The sequence below is a fragment of the Vanacampus margaritifer genome, chromosome 7, assembly GCF_051991255.1.
Source record: "Vanacampus margaritifer isolate UIUO_Vmar chromosome 7, RoL_Vmar_1.0, whole genome shotgun sequence".
NCBI classification, from domain to species: Eukaryota; Metazoa; Chordata; class Actinopteri; order Syngnathiformes; family Syngnathidae; genus Vanacampus; species Vanacampus margaritifer.
The window spans coordinates 19,410,031-19,429,472 of record NC_135438.1 but is presented as its reverse complement, the minus strand read 5'-3'; the positions used below and the strand labels follow the sequence as shown (position 1 = coordinate 19,429,472).

General features: G+C 40.0%; 2 protein-coding genes across 3 annotated transcripts; both read right to left on the bottom strand.

Moving 5' to 3' along the window:
* Positions 1-132: 132 nt before the first annotated feature.
* Positions 133-4,259, bottom strand: sirt7 (sirtuin 7). The gene is made up of 10 exons (XM_077570784.1): positions 4,103-4,259; positions 3,858-3,995; positions 3,506-3,610; positions 3,361-3,431; positions 3,205-3,277; positions 3,030-3,128; positions 2,577-2,813; positions 2,265-2,345; positions 2,050-2,156; positions 133-1,478 (listed from the first exon to the last, which is right to left on the bottom strand). Exons 1-10 carry the CDS (start codon positions 4,205-4,207, stop codon positions 1,277-1,279), a joined length of 1,218 nt encoding a protein of 405 aa, XP_077426910.1. The 5' UTR covers positions 4,208-4,259; the 3' UTR covers positions 133-1,276.
* A 782-nt stretch (positions 4,260-5,041) lies between these two features.
* On the bottom strand, positions 5,042-17,606 carry cp110 (centriolar coiled-coil protein 110). Of its 2 annotated transcripts, none has more exons than XM_077571898.1 (10): positions 17,185-17,606; positions 15,578-15,706; positions 13,042-15,259; positions 12,337-12,446; positions 9,321-9,422; positions 8,836-8,952; positions 7,554-7,652; positions 7,281-7,397; positions 6,121-6,203; positions 5,042-5,713 (listed from the first exon to the last, which is right to left on the bottom strand). In XM_077571898.1, the coding sequence occupies exons 1-10, from the start codon at positions 17,305-17,307 to the stop codon at positions 5,557-5,559; spliced, it is 3,255 nt and encodes a 1,084-aa protein (XP_077428024.1). In that variant the 5' UTR covers positions 17,308-17,606; the 3' UTR covers positions 5,042-5,556. The 2 variants fall into 2 exon arrangements, 1 of the variants encoding a protein (XP_077428024.1); XR_013294918.1 differs by having other exon boundaries at positions 5,565-5,713; positions 6,121-6,208.
* Positions 17,607-19,442: the final 1,836 nt, after the last annotated feature.

Below are 19,442 nucleotides of genomic sequence, written 5' to 3'. Positions count from 1 at the left end.
TGAATGTTCATTGTGAACAATTAAACAATTGACTAAATCATCAATGTTATCTAAGAACAAACTGACATTATTGGGGTAGTCATGGGTCAATTATCCACCAGCAAGATATAATAAAAATATAACAAAACAATATTAAAATAAAGAATGGTTTATTGACTCACATGAAGCATGTCATCTTTTGTTGCAAAATACAGAAAGAACATATTAATCCTCACATGTAACTCTGGCATGAGTGTTAATAATGGTGGTCCAACACTCGTATGGTTACTTTGGCCCCACGTAACCTTAGAGACAAATGGTGCACAACGTCAGCTTCCTGAGACAAAGGAATGGGCGTAATGTAGTTCAACCTCAATTCAGTAAATGGTAATTAGCATAATCAACAATCACCCAAAAAAAAAAAATAAAATTTATAGCTTTGTCTTACTTACAAGTGATTTGGATGAAAAACAGAATGTAAACAGTACAGATCAACAACTTGAGTAAAGTAAGTTTGAGAGGTCAGGAAATAAGTAAACCATAAATCAATTGCCATCAGCAAAAAAAGTGAAAATAAATGCAAGTTTGGTACATTCGTTGATGCAATTTACACAATACATTTGTAGAAAAACTGTCATTTGACTAGCTGCCAAAACTTGTTGCAGTAATTTACCACTTAAAAAACACGTCTTACCAGCACAAATAACCACCATGTCCGAACGTGTACGAATTATGATTACTGAAATAAAGCCATTATCATTATACGCAATACCTTAAAATTCTATTTCAGGTAAAAGTCGACTTGTTTAGTTATAGGCTTGCAGTGGTTGTAGAAACTTAAAATACAAACAACCACATATAAACACAGACTGATAGCTGCAATAATACAGTACAATATTGTGCCACATTATGGCAGCACATGGAAAAAAAATCCCACTACTACTTTGAACAAGCAGTTTATGGTTCCATATGACACCCAGTGCCACAAGAGGTCCCATTGAAGCACCAACTCCTCACCAACAGGTTGCGTAAACATGCTGAACATAGCTTTTGGCACACATGAATAAAGTTACCCCATTCTTTGATCCCAAAAAATAAACTGCTCACTCTTGTCATTATAACATAGTTTTGCCTCATAAATAAATAACGGCTGCTACATTGATACAGCATCCAAAACCAAAATCCTATGATAGTCATTTATACACATTACAAATCATTAGCACCTCAATCCCAACTTGTCCACCGAACGAGGAATCCAGCTGATGTACTCTGTAACGTTTTTGTCCATAATTCACCTCTAGGCTGCTTTTTTCTTCTTCCTCCCTTTGCCATAGCCTCTTCCAAACCAGCCACCCTGCACCGCCGTGGCCTTAGCAGCATTCCCAGGGTCAGCAAAGGAGTCCCCGGGACCAGCGTGGGGAACAATGACCGCACGGGTGTGGCTGTCCTCATCCTCAGGCTGCAGAGGTGCAGCAAGGCTGAAGATCGGGTCCTCTGCCCTGAAGAGACAAAACAAAACACTAATCTAATCAGTGCTGGTACAATAAGTAGGCGTAAAAATATCTCAATTTAATCTGCACAACATGACTCGCACACACAAAGATGCTGAAATGGTATAACTACAACATAACCTCTGAGGTTGTTCACATTTATAAACAATTATTAGTGTTGGGGAAAATGAAGATAGTGCCCTGCAAAAGTATTAGCCCCCCTTAAAGTTTTTGACTGTTGGCATATTTCAGGCTTCAAACAAATATCGGAAATGTGGTTAAAAAAAAATTTTTGGAATTATGAAGCTTCAACACTAAGTGGAACACGATCATGAACAACATTTTCTTTTTTACAAATAACAAAAAATTAGGCGTGTGAAATTATTCACCCCCTTTTCTCTCCAGAGGTCCACTGATGATGTATGAATGACCCAATTTTGACCTAAATGACTTATGATGATGAATGATAAATACTCAGGGGCGGACAGGCCATCGGGAATTTTTGAGTTTCTCCAAACAGGCTCTCGATTTTCGGGCTTCCATTAACAACATTGCAGAAACGTTATAGACAAAGACATACCTGTCATAAACAGGAATCTGGAGATTAAGCGCTTCCATAAGAAGACTCATGACATCATCACACTTGGCGTTGATTTTTAGTACAGCCAAGTCGTCTTTTGGTGTCCACTAAAACAAAAAAGGACAATCGCAGTATAAGATATTAGTCATTATTTATTCAGCTCAAGGCCAATTACAGTACATTACATACAGGACATTTTATTCACATTACTGTACCTGGAGGTTAATGATGTAAAGTTTGGGCCTTTTGCTTGCTGGTTTGTTCATGCACCACAGACAAGGGTATTTCTTCAGCACCTGCACAGACAGACTGTTTTAACAACTTTGATTTGATCTTTGAAACATGGAATCATGGAAAACTGATTTTTTTTTTTGTTAACTACTACTCACAACTCCTCATTTTACATTTAATTTATGGCAACTAATGCCATAAAATTAATTCAAAACTGATCTGAATAAAGGCCCATGTTGTAATTACGTAATCTTACAAACAATGCGGAATGAACAAAAACATGCGCCAAGAACTACCTTGAGACTGGAACCTAAGCAGAGGATAACGTCAGCCACCTTCGCCGCCTCTGCAGCTCCCTTCCAGTTGAGAGGTTGCTCTAGGGTTCCTCGTTCCCCAAAGTGCACTATTGTGTCCCTGAGTTCACTGCCACAGTGGGAGCACCTGCGGCCCGTGCAATGCCGATGGAGGGATGTCCGCTCCGTCACATCGAATAAACGCACATATTCTCTGACTGGAGAACAGGAAGTACACACCTGACAGACAGAAGCAAAAACAGGATGTTCAGAAAATAAATTCCACCCCTACAAAAACATGCATGCATGCACAAGAGACTTCTAACAGCTGTGCGGCTTGGTTGACAAGCAACAAATGTAAATAATGTCAACATTGACTCGACTATCATCACCTTAACATCGAATACAAAAAAAATGGATGTTGTTCTACCCCTAATGTATATATGCGTGTATCACCTCAATGAACATGTTCCCATGAAGTTCAGACAGGGCGTGTTGAGGAAGACCACTACGTAGATGAAGTCCATCACAGTTTTGTGACACAACATGCTTCACCTTTAAAAAACAGAACATTTTTAAACACCAGTAAAATGCTTACCGTCATGTGTTTCTACAAATAGGTTGAACATACCAGCATTTTCTTATACAGCATCTTGATGCACATGTGTGTGAGCGTCGGCTCTGCTTTGCTCAGGTCAGATGAGCTGTTTGGAAAAAATAAATAAAAATGAAATGAGTGATGGTCCCATCTGACAAATGACATCATACAATTAAAATGCCATCACACCTGACAGTGTGGCCTTTCTGCAGTTGTGTCCAAACACCGTTGGGCCCTCGGTAGTCCGGGATGGAGGCTGCCTACCATTAAAAACAATATTAGCAAGGCAGAAGATGGAGAAGCAAAATGTAAATAAATAACATGACTTTCTTACAGTACTTATTCCAGCTCCGGTGTAAACCACCAAGTGCTTTGCTTGTTGGATGGCCACAGCCAGCTGCCACGCTTTACTTTTCAGGTCATCGTCAGTATCAAACACCTGTAAGAAATAAAAAAAAAGTAAGGGGGGAAATGATCAAGTTCTGTACAAAACAATGATGATTAAAAACCCATTCATCAATTCTCTAAAGTGCTTTGGGTCGTGGGTGAGGTGGAGTCTAGCACAGCTGACTTGAGAATTTCAAGTCTTCAAATAAGCTAAAGTGCATGATGAATGGATGCGTTGCAGTCGTGAACAAACGTTTTTGCTTTGTGATAAGCGTATGTCAAGCTGTTAACTGCCTGACCTCCTCTTGCTTCCTCTTGAGTTCATTTCGGCGAATCTTTCTCTTGCAGAGCTCATCCACAGTGTCTCTGTGCAGCACAAGTACGGAAGCGTCCTCCTCGGACCTCTCAGCCTCAGGTTTTTTCAGGATCCGTCCAACCTAAAGTTTAAAAGAGAAGAACAACCGCCGTCAGCTACAACTCGACTATAGCGCCGACTCATTTTGTTAGTTGGGAGAGTGCCTGCCGATTTTCTCTTTTATTTTACCAGCCTAATGATCTCCCTCTCGTTTTCTTGTTGCACGATCTTGGCCTTTTGTAAAGCTTTTCTCTCAGCACGGGAAGAGACACCGCATTCTGTCTCGTTTGCCATTACGGGTTGAACCAGCTAAGTGGCTCCGAGCGTTTTCAAAACAAAGCTCCCTTTAACTACAGCCGGGCGGATGCTGGTCTAAATTGACTCTAAAGCGGGTAGCGCCCCCTGTGGCTCGGCGTGCGCAGTCAAAAGTACTCTGCACCAAAGTACAGAAACTTGTGGGGAGTGGGTAGGGAACTAGTACAAATGTGAAAAAGTACATTATTTATGTTAATCTTTTACAATAAACACAACGTAAAGAGGGAAAAACTTTTACACTCAAAATAGTTTCCTCCTTCTCCTATCAACTCCCGCAATGCGTGCCCTAAGAAATAATAACGTTACTTGTCACATATTGTTTAAGAGCTAGTACAGCTATTTGAAACCAGTCCGCATACAGAATACACTATAAAACAGGTTTTGTTTGAGGTCAAATAGGATTATCAAAATTATGTCTGCTTCCGTTTTTAACTTTAAAATGTCATACAGTAAATACGCGCTTCAAAACAACTTCTAGGCCACAAATACCATCCAAAAAAATGAATTGAAAATTACAAGTTGAGGCTGCACTAGTAGTGTATTCCTGTGCCACATTCTAATACTGCTGAGCGAACTACTGTAGTTCATTGCTTAAATTATCATAGTTACGGTAAATATTCAATACTCCTTGGCAATAAATATAAAACAATCAAATGGAAAATACTAATACTTAATATTTGTCACGTCTTCTTGTGCAGCCTGATGATGCCGTATTTTTTACACTGCTGTGCAAACGTAGTTCATTAAAAGCCATTTGCAACCTTGAAATGTCATATATTGTCCGTTTCACAGAACCCACAAGTAACATTTGTCATGTAAAAAAACAGTTTATTATCACACTAATAATATGCATACCTTCAAATATAAATAACACACAAAATTCACTCTGGATCAAACAAAACTAGAGAATAATTTTGTTATATTTGAAAAGCAAATCAATAAAGCAGGCCAGATAATTAAGGCAACACTTGAGGAAAGCAGACTGATGTTACAATAGTGCAAACTAGGGCCACAAAATACTGTAATATAATCACAGAATCAGTGAGATGATAACATTCTTTAGAGAAGGCAACAGTTCTGTAGTGTCCATGCTTTTGATCTCAAAATGAGAAAAACTGTCACCATCATAGCTATGTTTATGTTTATATTTTTTGATTCAACACAAAACAATGTCCATTTGCAGGCTTCCAGAAATCAGACTCAGCCATTTCAGTGTTTTAATGTTAAAGTATTCTGTCATTTATAATAAAGACACTACAGTAGTTCAAAGGAAGCCCAAATTTGGGAAATGTAAACTTGAGTTCTCAGCGGAGCCAAAGAAGCACGTGTCATCGGGGTCTGCAGGAGTAAAATCTCTGAGAGATCCTTGCAGGCTTTGTTCTCAACCGCACTCGCTTGGTTTCAAGCGGCTGTTCGCTAGCGAATCCTGTCTTGTGTTCAGTTGTCACAACTCCTCTGTGTCTTTCTGACACCTTCCTCTGGATCCTGGAGGGGAAATGACGACAAATGGTTGCGCTGCTGACTAAAGGTGATGTTTTATTTCATAAAAGCATTAATTTGCACATGGGTATCTACTACATGCAGTACCTCACAATAGTGAGTACACCTTTTTGTAAATATATCTTTTAATGGGACAACGCTGAAGAAATTAAGAAGTCAGTGCACAGCTTGTATAACAGTGTCAAGTCCTCTCAAAATAACTCAGCACAAAGCCATTAATTTCGAAACCGCAGGCAACAACTGTGAATACACTCCTAAGTGAAAAAGTGCAAATTGGGCCCCAATTAGCCATTTTCGATTCTTGGTCATGTGACGCGTTTGGGTTAAGACTTCATGTGACGTTGTCAGCTATAATCCAATATTAACATATATATCTACAATGGAATACTCACAAGATGCCTCTTTTCCTCTGGAGTGACTTTTGTGTCGCAGCAGACAGAGCGCTCCTTCCTTTTGGGCAGCTTATCTGCTCCATCTGAACTAACAAAAACACACGTCAGAATCGTCTTGGTGTGATTCCCACAGATGCAGCACAGAAATGCGCATAGAAATCTCATTTCAATCTTTGCTGACTGCAAACAAAAGCTTTGCTGACGAATAACATTCATCTTTTTTTCTAAATATTATAATGATGCAGACAAGCCGGTGACTTGTTTTTGACGGAACTGGACTAAATAATGAATGTAAATTAATGTACAGTGTTACTTTGACTTTTTAGTTGAATTCATTCCATCACCAATCAGTTAATTTGAATTTGTTTTTAGAGTTGGCTTGTTATTTATTTTTTAATGGGCTTTGTTAGTTTAACGTTTACTATTTTAGCATATATATATATATATATATATATATATATATATAGAGGGTATTTCTCAAGTGAGAGATTAAAAAAAGGGTCATAAGAAATATTGTGTATTAAAAACCTATCCTCACTATGGTTGCAGATGTGTTGGAGCTAGTTTTGTAAATATAAAATGTTGTTTCAGTTAATTAGCGTTTAAAAAAACTCACATTTATTTTATTCAGTTCATGAAAATGATCTTTTTTTCCTGATTCCTTGTCGTGAATTAAATTATCTTGGTTGTTGTGCCTTTAATTGGGCGTGGCCTACCGTGTGACGTCAGCAGCTGACTCCAGCTCTGGCTAGCCATTTTCCATATCTGCTTCTTGCCAGTGTTTAGCTGTTTGTCTCGTTCAATAAATGACTGAAAGTGCATCGTTGAACGGTGGGTTCACTTCAGTCACTGACTGAACTCGTGCCTGTTCCATGCCAGTGTTTTCATATCATATTTATGTGATTCACTAATTGTTCCGTTTAATATACAGCCTGTGAGAGTGGTTCTCCTTTTTTGTTTTTTTGCTTCAATTGAGGAAATGAATTTGAAATTTTCTTGTACCGGTACTTTTGATCCGCATCACAAAGCAAAAAATAAATATAATTTGACGAAATGATGGGTCGTAACTCGAAAAGCTTGTAAGTTAAGGCACCCTTTGATAGGTCATAAAGTGACATTTCCCACCATGTTTCCCACTGGGCTAAAAAGCTGTCAGTTACCTGTCGTCTAAGCACTCTCTCCCTGGTCAGCTCTCTGTCCAAACTAATCAGCTGCATCCTTTCCGCCACTGACAGAGAGAAGAAGATATCGTATATTTCGTAACGCGCCGCTCGCAGCTGGAGGAGAGAAAAAATAATAATCACACAGACGCTTGTTTGAGTGAACTTGTGAAATCTCACTATCAGTTCCGGGTAATTTGCTATTTAAAGGATAAATGCACATTGGCAGGAGGCAGCTCAACAGATGGGAACAACATGTGGCTGACTCAATACCTGCAGAGCGACTCTCTGCTGCAATAAACGATCCTGTTTGCTACAGATATCCCCTCTGTGCTGAGACAGCTGGAAAGCCTGCAGGAATTGCTTTGTGTCCTGAAAGAAAAATACACACAATCACAGATTAAAAGAAATATTAAAATTATAGTATTAATAACGAAGGAATTCAATTAACTCATTCACTCCCAGCCATTTTCACTGAAGCAACCCCCTTCGCTCCCAGCTGGTTTACTGGATTTTGACTGATTTTGCAAGGCCCACAGAATATTGTGTTCTATTGCTATAAAAACATGCAACCTAACAAAAGAAAGATTAGACTCTCTTCTTTCATCAGGAACAAAAATATATATTTCCATTTGTTTTAGTTTTGCAGCATTTAACATTAGAATATAGTTAAGTTTGATCATTATCCACAAATCTGTTTAAAACAGTGGGGAAAGAGTTTTTTGCAACATGGCCTTGGTTGATATCTTTAACTCCACTGCCACCTGCTGGCCCTTTTTGTAATAACTACCATTGCTTCAACAATTCCCTTCAGTTCAGAGGCTGCATCAAAGCCTTGTGTATGCTCTAGCATAAAAAAAAAAAACATTTTTAAAAAACACATATGTCTTTGGGAACATGGTAATATTTTAAAAAAGAACATATTTAGCAATTGAGTTAAATGTCTCATTTGCTGTCGGTACTGTTTAAACATGAGCACGATACACACATACAAAAAAAAATTGGGCTGAATTTGAGCATTTTTCCTTGAATCAAATCACATTCAGCAAGGGCCTGATTATAAGATATCAGTTTGATGCAACTGTTTCTGTGTGGTCAACACAAGGTCAGCCAATCTTAAGACTCCGTGATTGTGACTGGAAAAGAAACAACAGCCAATTAGAAAGTGACTTGCACTGTTGCCAGACAGAAATATTGGAGCAACTGATTGTGGGGTTTTCCAAGTCCCAAAATATTTGACACTATAAAAAAAAAAAAAAGTCATAATGTAGTTATTAGATAAGCTAACATTTAGCCTAGCTTCTTGCATTTTGAACCTGTTATTGATGGTGGACAGGGATGCTGCCCTTTCGTGAATAGGGAAAATTGACAACTTTAAACTGTACTGTTATTGCCTATAGATGCCAAAAGATGGGAGCAAAGATCTACGTTTGTCTAACAGAAGCCCCCCCCCCCCCCCCCCCCAAAAAAAATACAAAGTGTGAATGGCTTTTGGACATACCAAAGCACCCCAGTTCAACTGAAACAGATGTGACAATGGCAGGCTTCAACTCACCCCAATGGTGCGGGCCAGCTGCGCCACTCTCTCAGTCCTGAGCAGCCTGCGCGTCAGATAGCCCTTGACGGCAGCTAACAGCAGGGGGCGGCAGCGGTCTAGGCCAGAGCTGGGGGGCTAATGAAGAGGGAAGGAGTGATGAGCCGGGTGAATAATGAAAAGAGGAGGGGGATGAGAGAGGAGAATGCTAATTCCATCAGTGACAACCAATTAATTTCCCAGACTCTCAAGGTCTTTTGCTTGGCATCTGTTTAGTGCATCCGTGCACGTGCAATGCTTTAATACAGAATCATAAACAACTGATAGCTTCTTGTCACTCACTTGTTGATTGCCAAGCATTAGAGGCTAATATATATATATTTTTAAACACGATGGCCTATATAAAATAATTGGTAGATTCTTTTTTTTTTTGGGGGGGGGGGGGGTGAATAAATAAACATAAATGTCAGCATGTTTCATACAAGTGACAAACATAAGAGTTATACCTGAGAGAGCTTTGAGAATGTCACCGTGTCTCCAAGATGAGAGCCTGACAGGGAGCACGGGAAGGACGAGCTCTGGAGCAGGGAGTACCGCGCTGCGAGTGCCTAAGAAGCAAGAAGACGTGAGGTCACGGTGTACAAAGTCAGGAAGAGCATGTGTATGAGCAGCGGTATGTATTTGGGGAAGCAGACAAGGTTGGCAAATATTGAATTGGAAAGGAGAGAAAATGAGGCAGGAGGAAAGAATTAATTGAGGGTAGCGAGAAAGAGGCGGAAGTGGAGGGATGGGGCATAGGAGAGGGACGACGGGGATAATGAGACAGGAGAGAAGGCAGAAATAATACAGCCAGAGAGCAAAAAGGACAGCAGAGGAGGCATGAGACAAAACAAAGAGGGACGAAACCAAAAAAGAAGAAGAAAAAACGAGAGAGACCATTAGCAGTGGCACGCGACAGGACGATCTGGCACTTAACCACGGACACTCATGAATTAAACAAATTATCCTTTCCTTTTCTGTGTCAATTCCCCTCCTCCCTCTAAGCAATGGCCAGCTTGGCCTCCCGTCTCATCACAAATAACACAAAACTAAGCAGCATTTTTATTTAACGTCGTAACTTCATTATATTGTTGTTAAGGGTATGTCAATTAAACAGAGCTCTTGATTAATCGGGCGAGAACACAGCTAGAATATGACGTAGAGATGCAAGGTAGAGATGGTGAGAGAAGTGGATGGCATACCAACAGCCGGCGCCCTTGAAGTACGCATGCACACACACACACACACACAGGCAAGCACACGCACACACACACACACACACACACACACACACACACACACACACACACGCGCACACACACAAGCGCCCATACAATCTCAGCTCTTAGGGATGTGATGAAACATTTATGTTTGAATCCCTTAGGTTTTTTTTTTTTTTTAGGAAACAGTGAAGGTCTCTTGTAATGAGCAGATGTCTGTAGTCTATCCACGACCCAACACTCCATCAATCAGGTAACGCAACATCATTTTTTAGAGTGTGTCACAGGACACATTTTAGGGCTGGGTGATTATGGGGAAAATAATCACAATTATTTTGATTTTGAAATCTTGATTAGTAAAAACGATTATTCTTTGATTTCAAAACTTCAAAAAGTATTTATTCAACAACTCAATATTACCATCATAGCCTGGTGCCCATTCATCCCTTCATGCTTCATACTTTAATCTTGAACACGCTTTTTTTTGTCAAGTACAACATTTGTAAATATCATGTGAAATTCAAGCAACTCAAACATAAAAAGTGTACCTCCGGCAGCCCATTTTGAGGTATTGATGGGGAAACGTCGCAATATTGTAAAGTTTGATAAATATCTGATGTTGCCATAGTATTTGCCCAAAATAATCCCACAGGTTAATTTTAATGCACAGTTAAAGGCAGATGGAACGTTTAAGTAGGTTTAAAATGTAAACTACAAGTGCTCTGCGAGGATACGACCAGGATCACAATCTGATAGAAGAATGTCCATGCTTGCTTAATAAAGGACTTTTATTAAGACGACAGAGTGCCTCGGATCTTAAGACTGCTTTCACCACCTTAACAAGAAAGTAAATTAGTAACAACATAAAATAAGAATGTACTAAAGTAATTGCAATTAAAAAAATCATAAAAATAAATATCAGCTGTTCCTGCAGTACACGCATTGTAATTGAGCTCTACTAATAAAACTCGTTTTTCAGAGATTGGGGAGAAAATGCGGCTTTGAGTTTATATTACCTGTGTGTGTGTGTGTGTGTGTGTGTTCCTGTTTTGTGTGAATATTCATTATTTGAAAGGAATATCACTCCTGGAAGTCAATGCTAATTTTCTGTTAGCATGTAAATTGAATTTTACTTTTACTTTGACATTAGCAGTGGTGATGTTTTTAAAACGAAGCATGCTTTGTATTTAAGTATATCAAATGTGTGCAATACTGTTTCGCTTTACAGTAAACTCCAACGGGGGTGCCATTCAAAAATTTAGAGAACGCTCAGGAAGGGCAGAACACGGACATACTGTATATAATAACCTGGAGTCAAAATTGCCTCTTGCAGCCCGAAGCCAAAAGGACAGCCATCTTGGGTTGCCACTGTTACTAACAACTTCTGTTCTTTTTTTTGTGTGTGTGCTGAAAACACTGTTATCAGTACTAGTGTTGTTCCGATACCGATACTGGTATTGGCAGAGGTATCGGTATCGGTGAGTACTAACAAGTAGCATGCCGATACCATTTACTCTGACGCTAATATAGGACTTTGGATGCAGCATCTTGTGTCTTGCTCATGCACGACATTCACTGATGTGTGACATGTTCACTGCATGCCAAGCTAGGTTGCTGGTTGTCAAGCAACATGGTGCATTCAGGGTACTTTCACAATGTAAGGAACTTACACAGAGACTGTGCTGTTTGGCACATTAATTGCTTTTCTTCTATTATAATGTTTTTAAGACTGACAGTAGCCAATATCGAATTCATGATTAAAATTCCATTAATTGCCCAGCCCTAGCCTATGGAACCATGTCAATGTTTCAAATGAAGTTTCAGTGTTACTGTGCTATCGCAGCAGAGGAAATTCTCATTCAAACAATTTTGATCTAATCTAACCTTTAAAATATGAGACGGACATTTATTCTTCATGACTTGCATAGGTGACTTTGGGTGAAGTCGCAAACCTCATTTAAGTGAATTATGGCTACTCTACGGGAATTACAATTAGACCTGCAGAGCAGAAAGTGATGTAACATCATGCAAGAAGTGGCCCGCTGGGTTGGATGAGCTTTGTATGACAGCATCCATGTTCGCTGTAAGAAATATGCATGAAGTTCAAACATGGAGAAGCAACATTATTTAATTCCTGCACTTTCTCGCTTTTCGCACATGCAACTTGACAGTCACACATTCCTAACTAGTACAACCAACCAGATGTAGTTCAAGAACGTTTGTTCTCTTTCCACACTGACGTTTTACACATTTGAAGTCTCACCTGGCACAGTTCTTCCTGCTGTCTCCTGTGCTCTTCTTGCAGGGCTCTGACCTGAGCAACGTGGACCTCTTTTAGTTCCTCTGCAAAACGCTCACTCGCCGGTGAAGCCACTGACACCGAAAAATGACAAAGGGAAGAAAAAAGCTTGGTAGTAGCACACCAACATCCATCTGTACTCAACAAAAATATGAACGCAATACTTTTGTTTTTGCTCCCATTTTTTATGAGATGAACTCAAAGATCTACAACTTCTTCCCAATACACAATATCACCATTTCTCTCAAATATTGTTAACAAACCAGTCTAAATCCTTTGCCGAGATAATCCATCCCATCTCACAGTGTGCCACATCAAGATGCTGATTAGACACTATTATTAGTGCACAGGTGTGCCTTAGACTGCCCACAATAAAAGGCCACTCTGAAAGGTGCAGTTAGGATTAGGGGGTAATTTGGTCAGTACTGACTGGTTTTCTGGGTCACCAGACACCCCCCCACTCCCATGAAAACTCTCACTATCACAGATTTAGACTGGATGGTAAACAATATTTGAGAGAAATTGTGATATTGTGTATGTGGAAGAAGTTTTACATCTTTGAGTTAATCTCGTAAAAAATGGGAGTAAAAACAAAAATGTTGCGTTTATATTCTTGTTGAGCAAGTCATCCGTCAATTTTTTACAGCACTTTAGATAAGCCGATCTTACCTCTTGAAGCACTGTAGCTGGATTTGACCTCTGTCAAGTCTTCAATGCTGGGTGTTTCAGTCATGTCCAGGTTGTCTGTCACATGCATGAGCAGTCTCCGTTTGACCTTGGATGACGTGCCCTCAATACCTGCCACACTCTCGGGGGTCAGTTCCTTCGCTTGGACCAAGTGGTCACTTGAGTCCTCTTCAGAATCTGAATCATCAAGGAGCCTCATTTCAGATGGCATGTCCCCATCCAACGATTGGCTGACAGCCAGCACAATATGACTGTCCTGCTTTCTTTCTGTATGATGTGAATTGCTGTCCAACTGTATTGACACATCATGTGAAGATGCGGGATCTGAAACATGAGGAATTGGCATCCACTTGGCTACAGAGAGCACACATTTAGCCGGTGGCTGTTGCTTCCTGCTTCCCTCGAGCTGTCGAGAACTCACGTTGAATGCTTCTTCATTGATTTTGCCCTGAAGGGTCAGGGTGTTGACCAGACTGATCTCTGCTAAATTAACAACCTCGTTGTCTTCATCCTGCAAGATTGACCGACTGTTGTCTTTGCTGCTGTTTTGTTCATCTGTGTTTTCGAACAGGTTTCTGCAAGGCTCAAGTGATTGTCGATTTGAAGCCCCACTGCTCCCATCAGGCCGATCCTCCCATTTCCCTTCAATTTCCTTGAGGGATAACCCCAGATCAGAGATCAGGTCTTTTAAGCTGGACAGGCCGGACTCGAGCTGGTTTATGTGCTGTGAACTCTGGACTGTAATATTTGGTACATCACCTTGTGGTCCCAGATTAGGTGCTTCATTAGACTTGTGGCTTTCATGATAGCTTGAGCTAATCAAAACTTTCCCCATGAAGTTGTCTCCTTCATCTGGTATATTACTTGAGCTCTTAGTGTAAACAGGACTCAGGCAGAAATTAGGCACTGGGATGGAGTGATGGGTTCCAAGGTCTTCCAGATAAGTAAATGGGTCTGTGGTTGTCTGATCATTGTTCATGTGGTAGACATTTTGAGTTTGGGATTGCGACAAGAGCTGTGGGTGAGAAAGGGTGATATGTTCCGATACTCTTTCGAGATCACGGTTTGTCTTTTTGCTGATCACCTCACCTGGAAAATTTAGATTTTTTTCATTGGATTTTTTGCAGGTAGTATTCACCGTTTTGACAAACCTCTTCTCTTTAGTTTTTCTCCCCTCTGTGGCTTTGTAGTAAAACTCATTGTTCTCCTTATCAGACAGGCTCTTCTCCTCCACTTGTGGTTGTTCTTGTGTTTTCTCCTGGATTCTAGCATTTTTGGCTTGGTTCCTAAGCAAGCGCTGTTGCTCGCGGTACTCCTGAGATTTCCTCAGCAGGTCCTGGAGGCTTGGACGATTAGGAGTCTGTGATTGTGCTTGGGGTTCCAGTGTGTACACCCATTCTGTATTTTCTGGGTTGCTCTGATTAAGCTGATCAGCAGATGAACAATCAATGCTTTGTGTTTGAGGTAACTCAGGAATGTTTGAAGCGCTACAGTTGTGCAAAGAGGGGACAGGGACCTCCATCACTTGCTTAATTGTTTGGCCTTCCTTCATGTTAAGTCCAGTAGAAGAGGGAAGATCATCTTGACTCTCAGCACTTTTCATTTTAATATTTTCACTTGTCCCTCCAGGGAAATTATCACTTCCAATGGAATTCTCTTGAAACGCAGCACAACAGCTGTCATTCATTCCTATGAAAGCATGACAGAAGGACGACTCCAGTCCACTTCTCTCCAATTCCTCTCCATCTATGGGAGGGTAGCTAATAATATCCGGTATATTGGAAATTGCCTTTGAGGTTTTGTGAAGCAAATAGTCAGTTGTATTATTCGTTTCTTGTGGGCCAACACTCCTTACGTCAAGACTTTGTGAATGACTGGTGGTGTTTTCCACAATTGCAGAAGTCTCACGGCCCAAAGATGCAGCGCAGTGATTGGCAGTATTAAAGCTGGGTTCAGAGGATTGCTGGTTTCCACGATGCTCAACAAGGCACCCTACCTTGTGACTTGGTTGAGGAATCACATGAGAGGTGAAAGAGGCACTGTTTATTGTTGATGACAACGAACGAATGCGTGGACTATTCATTTCTGCCACAGTATTTATACTTGGCTGACTAGATTCACTGGACTTTGAGGACTCCAAAGATTTTGGGGTGAACTTCAATTCCTCAAGTAAGTCATCCAATGTTGGTGAATGCCTTATCTGTAATTTAGAAAAACAACTTTTAATGTTTGAAGTAGAGAAAGGGTACCATATAAAATTATGTACATAACCATTTTGGTCTGCATCGTTAAGTTATTAATATAGTATACACAGTACACATAGTGTTTTACAACAATACTTAACCATATTATCATTTTCATATCAACCTGTGGATGAAATAGTGAAGGTTGTGGTAAAAAATATACGCAAGAAGCGTACGTACCGCAACAGTTACATTCAAACAAATTATTTTTTCCCATCTTTGATTTTTCCCATATCCTCTTTCTCTAGCAACAAATTTTAACAAATCTCAAGTACCTGAACGCTGTGTAGAATCGATTGCACATATGCAAATCTTTGATTGTCCTTCAACCTTCGACTGAGCGCATCTTTTTGCGCCGCTTCCACTTTGTGCCGCTGCATTTCCTCTCTCCGTGTATCTGTGAGCTGTTATTAACAGAAATAAGTCATGACATGTGACAAAACACCCACATATGATGGCCATTAACACAAGTAAAGCCTTGATTTGAGTTATAGCATCGGGTGATGTTGTAAATAACCCAAGTATCTAAAGATGGACTCCATCAAACACTACTCATGCAGAGTAGTGTATGATTCTCTTATGGTCACATTTTCAGGATGATATTAAATTCCCTTTAACATTTACAGGCAAAATTAAATTGCCCTTCTCTAAATTTTAGAATGTATATGTCCAAATGCTCAGTGTTTCAGGACTATTTGCACAACTACAGTGGGGCAATTAAGTATTTAGCCAGTCACCGATTGTGCAAGTTCTCACACTTAAATTGATGACAGAGGTCTGTAATTTTTCTCATAGGTATACTTCAAATGCAAGAGACAGAAAGTGAAATAAAATTGTAGAAATCACATTACACACATTTTAAAAGGCTAGGTAACGATAACGGAATTTGATTTTGTTGCTGTATGGATTCTGCACAGACCAACTAGGACAAAATCTGAGGTGGGCACCTTCTCCAGAGGCATTGCTCTGGAGAATTTTGCATCGACTGATCAGACCACATCCTGAGAAAGAAACTTCCCCGATGGTGTCTTCCAGCGGCGCTTTATCTCACTGAATCACTGTCATGTTGTTCTAGTATAACACCATATTAAGTGTTAAATGTTGCCCACTCAGCATCCATTACAACCTGTTCATTCTGGAAAAGTGGATAACCCCATCTGTGGTCACTTCTCATTCTTAAAAATTTTTCTTTTTTACCCAAATGGGGTGTTGAGTTTTTCCTTGCCTGATTGGGTGCTTTAGATAATGAGGGATGCTGTTAACATTTGCCAACTAAGCCCTTTTGTGGTAAGAGCTATATAAATACACTTCACCACTTCTACATCTTTCTGTCACCAGTTTCTCTTTATTTCTGTTGCAACTTGCAAGGACTCTTTGTGACAATCTAAGTTAAGGAGCCACTTCCCTTTGAAGCCTTGTAATAGCAAGATACTGTTTATCGATTGGTGGGCGTCTTCTTGGTCTCATGATGTCAACACGTGAACAGCAATATGAAGAAGACTTTTTAGATTAGAATTTTATTTGGACCGGGAAAGTACTGGTCCTCTCATGTAACAAACAGTCGCGGTTAAGGGCCTTGTTAGAGAACAGCAAACTGTGCAAAAATTACAGAAATTGTGGATAGTTTGACAAGTGCATTAAAATCTAGACCTGGTGAAATGTAGTTATCTTGGAAAGGATATAGTGAATTTTATGCTCATTCTGAATTTGAAACATCACCCAAAAGCGGAATAAGTTATGGTGCATCTTTTCCAGCTAAAAAGTACAAATGAGCTCTAAGAGTCAAGTCGCAAGGACACTCAGTTCCTACCTTAGTGACAAGTCTCACTTTACCCAAAAGGCTACAATGTCCCTTTTACTAGGAAGAAACAAATGTTCATACCACGGGTGGCAGGATGGGCGCTCCATAGAAGCGAATGGCAGAAGACGCAGGCTTTTTGTGCTCCTCATCTTTGTTCCGCAGCTGCGTCAGACGATTCCGGACAAACGTATCGTAGTCCTCCATTGGATTTTTCCTGAAGTTGGTTGTGGTTCACATTCGGGTCCGGTGCTGTTTTATCTTTTATAACGGTAGCTATGACGTGACGATGCTAGCCAGCTAGCCTAGTGGCTAGTTAAGTAGCGCGCTATTTCGTAGAATAATCTACGGGAGGGAATAAGGTTTATAAAGTCTGCAATATAACGGTGGGAAAACTCAAGCCACCACACAAAAGCAAATAGGGGTAACAAAATTCCTGCAAGTGAAGTGTTTACGTTTTACCCGCCTCTCTTCCCGGAGAAACTACCGGTGACAGTTTGGAGAGCAACAAGACCAGGGACGGATCCCAGAATGCTCACGGATTTATTATACCAAAAACAACCAGAATAGTCAAAAACATTACATGTACATGAACATGACAACTTCATACACTGATTTCACTTTTTAAACCACCCTCGCTACCATGTAGGAAAATGGTTATAAGTTTGAGGTATCAACTTTTAAAAAGCCACTCAAGTCCATATTTTCACAAGTTCCAAGTCGGAGCACACGAAGAAGAGTGCAGCTAATACAAAGGCGACATTGCCCCCTATAGGCACAGCGAGTGCATTTTATTTCATCTTAAAAATGCAGCTCATGTTTTGCATAAAATAGAAATACACGTCCAACAATTTTACCAATTGAAGACAATTTGAATTTTTGCTGTAGATGAAAATTAAATATTCACCGGCTACCACACAACACACACAGAAAACAGTTTTCTAGGGTGTCTCAATAACTACGTTTTATATGTTAACAAATTTATTTATGTTACTTTTGATAATAAAATGCAGCAATAGTTGTAATTATTTAATACATATATTTTTTTATGTATACATCACAATACCGCCCTCATTTTATACTGTATTCAAATTACTATAAAACCAATGATCATTAAATATGTTATACCGTGTGTGTGCGTGTGTGTGTGTGTGTATGTGGTCTTGTTTTTGTTACATAGTGTGGCCAACAGGATTTCACAGTTGTGGGGCCCACCCGTCCATGTGGGGCCATTTACCTGGGCCCCACAAGTTTAGACCTCTTTTGAGGGTCAATAGTTTAGGTTTGAATTGGGTTATAGTTGAGGTTAGGGTAAGGAATAGGGGTAGGCAATCATTTTTGATGGTTGGGGTTAGGGGAAGGGGTTAGAAAATGCATTATGGCCTCACAAAGATAGTAAAACAAACCTGTGTGTGTGCGTGTGCGTGTGCGTGCGCGTGTGTGTGTGCGTGAGACTCTTTCCCACCACTGTACTGTGTGTGTGTGGGCCCCTTAGATTGATACGCAAGTTTTATCTAACAAATGTATAGTATCGTGTAGGATTAAAAGAAAAACTTCCTTCTGCTTAGGTGAGCTTGCGCAAACAGAAGCGACTACTGCAGATAACATCTTCTCTTATCTACTCTATGCTGATAAAATGTCTTGGATGAAAAATAACGCCTTGGGGGAAAAAGCCTATACAAAGATCTTAGATGCACAACTTTAAATCAAATACTACCCCATTAAACTGATTTTAGTGTTGTGTTAGCTTTCTACATAAACCATTTTCTTTTTTCTTAAGATGATGCGCATTTTGACATGATAGTTGACAAGAGGCTGACCAAAAGTACTTAAAGTTTCTTCTTCCTAGTCAGCATTGTAAACAAGCCACCCCTTTTTCATTTCATTATTTTTTTTCATAGTACCATTTTCATAGTTCCATTTTTTTCATAGTACATACATGATGACATTCATTGTTCCCTCAGTGAACTGTGGCTCCCCAATGCCAGCAGCACTAATGCAGCTCAGAGCAATGACAATCCCACTACCATGCCTGACTTTAAGCAAGACACTTGTCTTTGTGTTCCTCGCCTGATTGCAGTCACACACACTTAACACCATCTTGGTCTCATCAGACCACAGGATATGGTTCCTGTAATCCATCCCCTTACTCTGCTTGCCACCTTTTTGCGGAACTTCTTGTGCGTCATCTTTACAAGAGGCTTCCTACTGCAACAACACCCATGCAGAGCAATTTGATGCAGCGTGTGGTGTGTGGTGTTAGCACTGACAGGCTATATCCTTGACCATCTATCTATATGTAGAGCAAAAGTTCTTTTTTTTCAGATCTTCAGATTGTTTTG